The sequence below is a fragment of the Pteropus vampyrus genome, unplaced genomic scaffold, assembly GCF_000151845.1.
Source record: "Pteropus vampyrus isolate Shadow unplaced genomic scaffold, Pvam_2.0 Scaffold23, whole genome shotgun sequence".
NCBI lineage: Eukaryota > Metazoa > Chordata > Mammalia > Chiroptera > Pteropodidae > Pteropus > Pteropus vampyrus.
The window spans coordinates 10,729,596-10,735,595 of NW_011888804.1; the positions used below are offsets into that span (position 1 = coordinate 10,729,596).

General features: G+C 43.0%; 1 protein-coding gene across 2 annotated transcripts in view; it reads right to left on the reverse strand.

Moving 5' to 3' along the window:
- MAPK1 (mitogen-activated protein kinase 1) overlaps positions 1-5,873 on the reverse strand; it is an 83,870-nt gene extending 77,997 nt beyond the window's left edge. Inside the window, exons 1-2 of one of the 2 annotated variants that reach the window (XM_023528297.1) lie at positions 5,522-5,869; positions 5,055-5,123 (exon numbers count right to left, since the gene is read on the reverse strand). In XM_023528297.1, coding sequence (XP_023384065.1) covers positions 5,055-5,123; positions 5,522-5,637 — 185 coding nt within the window. In that variant the 5' untranslated portion in view covers positions 5,638-5,869. Of the gene's footprint in view, positions 1-5,054; positions 5,124-5,521 lie in introns of both variants that reach the window. The other variant, XM_011355955.2, reaches the window with a different exon arrangement.
- Positions 5,874-6,000: the final 127 nt, after the last annotated feature.

The following is a 6,000-nucleotide window of genomic DNA, read 5'->3' on the forward strand; positions in this document are numbered from 1 at the left end:
ACAAATGTCAGTCAGTCATGGCATATTTTATGCAGACTCCTACCTTTACACACCACTTTGCCAGCTCCTCCTGGGTTTAGAATCCAAATTCCACTCTAAGACTAAGAAAATCTGAGCGGGACCTTGGAAAACATCCATCCTGTTGGCTTTCCAATATGCAGGAACCCCAAGAAGTGAATGAGAAAAGAGAAGCTAAAAGGGAGAAAAAGCATCTCAAGAGTTAGGCGGGTGGGTGGATGGAGTAGGCTGGATGCAGTGTGAAGTAGCTCTGGGTGTTTACTGGAGAATCCTCCCCCCCCCCTTTTTTTACTTGGTACATTAATGTACATTAATATGAGCAAGGTGAGAAATAAATTATATATGGTTCCTTGGTAGACTCAACTCAGATGCTTTTCATAAAAATCTTTTTATAAATACTTGAGAATTGAGAATATGCAAATTAAATTCATGGGAATGGTGTATCAGTTATAGCTAAGCACCAGGAGCACATTATCAGGGATGTTATAAATATCAAAATTAATTCTTTTCTGAGTTTTATTTGCACGCAAAACTCTGCTTGGAAGCACTGGATTTTCTGTTGCTCACATAAGTCGGTCTCCTCACATCTTTGAGCTCCAAAAAGTGTACAAGGGACTACTTTAGTAAAAACTGAATTAACAGTTAACAAGCAAAATTAAGACTCTGAATCCAGATCTGTTCCCAGGTCTGGAGCTTTTATAGATGAGACATACTACTGCTGGTCCTGCCTTTCAAACAAGTGGTGCAAATAAACCTAGCAGAGTTCCAAGGAGGGAGGGAGTGCTACGGCAGAGAGTAATGAGGGCAAGTTTATGGAGGAGATGAGCCTTAGAGGAAAGAAGGCAGGACTTGAACAGGGCCCAGTGTTTCTGGGGTTGGGGGTGGGGCACAGATTGGAGGGATGTTTTACTAGCATCTTGACAGGATGATTCTCCAGTGGAGGGACTGTACCATGCACTGTAAGTTGTATAGCATGCCTGCCTCCACCAGACATACTCCCCTCAAAGGCCAATAACAACCCCCAATCAATGTAACAACAACAAAAAGGCCACATACGCTTTTAAAAAACACACCCAGAGTACTCCTAGATAAGCAGAAAGAAAAGGAGTAAGCACAATGAGTAGAAAACATGAGACAAAAAGGAGAACACAATTCACAAAATTTGATGAGGAAATGGCAGAGAGTGCCATCCTTCAATGACTCTCACCTACAAAATCAAGTCCGAACTCCTTAGTAAACAATGTGATTCAGTATTTGGCCCTGTTCATCCCAGCTGTCTCAACTACAGCTTCCTCCTTAAGGCACTCTATACTCCTGATCTGATGTGCTGTTTTCGAATTTCTGTGCCTTTGCATGTCCATTTTGCTCTACCTAGAATGTACTTCTCAAAGCAAACTCCTAGTCATACATCAACCCTCAGTTCAAAAGTCTGTGAAATCATACAAAGACAGCCCCACGGCACTCAGGTCTCTTTTTTTCCTCACAGCATTTCACATATTCCTTCTGTACAGCACTGATATTACCCAACTCCATCCCACAATTTGTTCTAAGGGATCATGTGAATCCTGGCACATAAAAGGTGCTTAATAAATGTCTTCTGAGTGAATGACTTAGTTTTTAAAAAGACTAAAGAGTGATAGAAGCATAAGCAGACAACGGCTATTTTCTCTTATTGAAAGCATATATTTTTTCAACTCAACTCTTTGGTTGAGTGTCACTCAGGAACCAGACAGACTGGGACGCTCTCACTTCCTAGCTGTGTGTCCTTGGGAAGGTTAAATAACCTCTCTTTATCTTGTTTCCTCACTTACAAAGTAACCACCTTGGGAGTGTGGTTATGAGGATTAACTAATGTATGTTAAAAAAAAAAAAACACAACAGAAAATGCTGACTAAATGATAGTTCTACTAGCCTGTCATAATCACAAAAACCTTAATAAGACAGGATACTGTACCATGAGGAATATGATCACAATAAAATTTTGGTTGGAACCATCTGTTTTTTAGGAGTTGAAAATCAACAAATACAATAGCTTGTCTAATATTCAGTACCAATCCCTTAGTGACCACTATCTCCCCCTTGGCTCCTTTGATAATATGTACTCCTGTTCTCTAGTTTCTGACCACACTTCCTCTGTTGTCTTCAGTTGCTTGCCCACTATTGACATATAGTCAGACATTCCTTGGCTCTGTTCTGACATATGTTTTCTCATCTTGTCCACTTCAATTAGTATCTCTAGGGAGATGACATTATAACCTCTAAGTTACATTCAAAAAGTGTTTCAAACTTATCCAATGATCAACATACAGTTTTAATTTCTCCTCTCATGCCCTTATTTCTTTTTTCCTGATTCTTTTACATCTCACTAGTCCTCAGGTTCCTCTTCCTTTGCCTACCTCTTAAAATATTTGCCAGAGTTACCGCTTTGGTCTATTTATTCTACTTCAGTGGCTCTTAACTTTTTTGGGATAATGAATCCCTTTGAAAATCTACTGAATGCTATGGATTGTCTACTAAACAGATGGACATAAACATCTGCTTGCAATTTCACCTAACCTATAATCTCAAATAAGAATCTGTGCTCATCCATGCAAGACTACCACTTACACAAATTTCCATCTCCAGGTTCTACTTCCCTGTTATAAATTTCAAGATGCCTTCTGGTTATAGCTTAAATGACCTACAGGCACCACAAACTTAATACGAAACACAGTTCACTATTTCTCCCTAACAAATCTGCTCTGCCTACAGTATTCCTCCTCGATAATGGCACAATCTTCCAGGCTCCTAAGCTACAAGCCCTGGAATTAACAATTATGCTCACACCCAATCAACCACAAAACCCTGTCTCAGAAATCCCTCTAGAATTCAAATCCCACCTCTCAGCCTCCTTACTCTTTAAGATCACATCATTTCCTTCTTCCCATACTTACCATGATTATTAAGTCTTCTATTACTTTTCTAACAAGAGTCCATTACTAATTCTAGCTCTATAAAGCCTCCATTTGCTACCTTCCACTGCCACTATATTACTTCACCTCTAGTTACAACAGCTTGATTCCCCTACCTCAGTTTTTTTCTTATCATTTTCACCATGTTGATTATCCTCCAACATTTCAAAACTAACCAGATGACTGCCTTTTCACAAACACTGATGTTTCTCCACTGCACAAATATACAATGAAACTCAATTTTGCCTTTAGAGTCCTCTAGTTTGGCACCTAAGTACTTATCCAGGATTAGATTCCACAGCTCACACTGTCTCTTGTGCCTATTATCTGTCTATCAAATTCACACCCACTCTTAAAGGCCTAATTCAAACTCCATTCTTCATCTTTCATATCATCCACATAATGATTAGGAAAGAACTGTGCACAGAAAAGGCAAAATTCCTAATGAACTAATTCAGGAAATGAAAAAACAATGCCTGAATATCCTTAAATCTTTCTGGAAGCATCACGTTTTAAAAAATGTTGCTATTCAAATATTAACATTTCCATGAAGAAGCCCTCCATGAAACCAGCACTGTTAATCAATATCTATTAAATGCTAATGTACAATGTAGCATTAAATCATTATTTTTTTAATTAAGTTTACTGGGGTAACGTTGGTTAATATAATCATATAATTTTCAGGTGTACATTATCATTTGACATCTGTATATTCTATTGTGTGTTCATCACCCAAAGTCCAGTTTTCCTTCAGCTACCTTAAATTCTTACTAGAGTATATCATCAACCTGAAGATAGAAAACGATAATCTAGACCCAGGATTCTAATTCCAATTGTATCTATAATTTGGATTCATTTAGGAAAGGAAAATTACTTTGGCATTTCACCTGATAGAGACTTAGAAAGTCTAAAGCAATGATAGAAATAGTTATCAGATCTAAATCATCTTCAGACTAGTAAAAATCCTATCAGATAAGGAAAAAAATCTTCAAATGAAATGTCCTAAACCTAAGAGTTTTTCAGTCCGTATTTTAGATGTTAATTTTTTTAAAAGACCCGAAGGATGTGAGGGCAACTGGAAGATATGTTTACTGGCATATTTAACCATAAGGTGCAACAGCAATCGGATGTATGTAAGAGAAGTGATACTGCAAGCAGTACTTTCTCTGTTACTTTCTAGGACTTTTATTTCTTTTAGGCCTGACCTAATTTCTCTGTTGGCTCCTAAGCCTCTGTGTTCACGTGAATTTTCACAGTTGTATGCTGTGAAGCGTTTGCTCCTGAAGAGAATGAGAAAACTCAAGATTCAAGTAGTCTTTTTTTTAAAAAAAGAATTCTAAGTAGTCTATGTAGCTAATACACTTGGTAAAATATGCCCTCTATGATATTTCTAAAAATACGACCATTTAAATTTTAATATATGTCTGAAATAGATTTGCTTACAATAGTAAAATGTGCTAAAATCTAAAATTATTAGTAACACTATTCCATAGTAGGGTGTAATGGAAAGAGCTGCAGCATTTGAATTAGGATTTCATTCTACAATCTCAAGTCTGACTCTTTAGCTGTTTGACCTAGGAAATGGCTCCACCTCAAAATACCTTCTCACCTGAAAGAGGGATATCACCACCTTTCCCTCCCCTCCCTCCAAGTGGCTGTTCAAATAAAATGAGAAAGTGGACCTAGCAAGACCCCCACTGAGGCTGCATATATATTGACAACTAATACATTAACAGGAAAAGACCACAGTAATTCTGCTCTATAACGTCTGGACACATTTACGCTGGTAAGAGAGCTCACTCGGGGTAAAGAAAAAAAATGTCAAATTAGGCCCAACTCCAAACGACTCTTTAATAAATCAGGAGAGCGATGCTGGATTATCCTTCATGAAACTCAAACAGTAGGATATTAAAATCCATTTAAAGACTTCAAGATTGAAATATTCCACAACTAACACTGGTGTCACTAATGCTTTTTAGAAAGCCTGCTCAGGAGAGTACCATTAGCACCGAGATGTTTAATGAAAGCCGTTTGTGGAAAACAGGCAAGAGGAGGAAAACATTATCATTTCGCTGTTCTACATACAAGATGAAGCGAACCGCGCAGACGATCACAGCTATCGCCACCAACGACAGGCATCCGAAGGAATTCCGGCTTTATCATCAGATGTCAAAAAGAAGACCACCATGCTGGTAAATTGGGGGGGAGGGGCGGGAGGGGAGAGTTTTCGTTCCCTTCCGGGGGGTCCTGGATCTAAAATCCGCGGTGCGCCCGGGTCCGGGGAACCTTGAGTCCTGGCCTCCGCCCCCCGCGCCCCTCCCCGCAGCTTGCAAGGGCCCGCCAGCGAAGTGCAGCGAGCTACATTCAAACCTCGACCAGCCCCGGGGCCCCGCCCGAAGCCCCAGGCGCGCGGGTCGCGATGAAGCCTGGGGTCGGGGGCGCGGCAGCGCGGGAGGCCCAGACGCAGAAGAGGCCGCGTTTGCGTCCGCTGCGGCCCCGAAAGATGGGGTGGGCGGGCGCGGCCGGGCCTGCGGGCGGGCGCGGACACTCACCACACCATGCCGTAAGCGCCCTCGCCGATGTACGAGAGGTTGGTGTAGCGCGGCCCCACGTCGAACACCTGCCCGCGGACCATCTCCGGGCCCGCGCCCGCCGCCGCCGCCGCCATGTTGGCTGCCGGGCCGCCGCCGCCGCCGCCTCTGCCGCGCTGGGCTGAGCTCGACGCTCCGCGGCCGCCGCTTGGCTTATGCCGCGCCTCCGGGAGGGATCGCGCCGCCGCTGCTGCAGCTGCCGCCGCTGACCGGGAAGGAGCAAGGACACCGCTCAGAAGAGCTGGAGAGCAGAGTGCTACTCGGACCGACTGTCTGCCTGACTGACTGACGGGCGGGCCGGCAGGCGGAGGGAGGGGCGCGCGCCGAGGAGGGCGCCGAGGCGGGGCCAAGCAGGCGTGCACGCGGATTGGCTCTCTGAGGCCTAAGGGCGGAGTTGCGGGGCTGGAGGAAGCGGTGAGCTCTGGGCAGAGAGAGGCGAC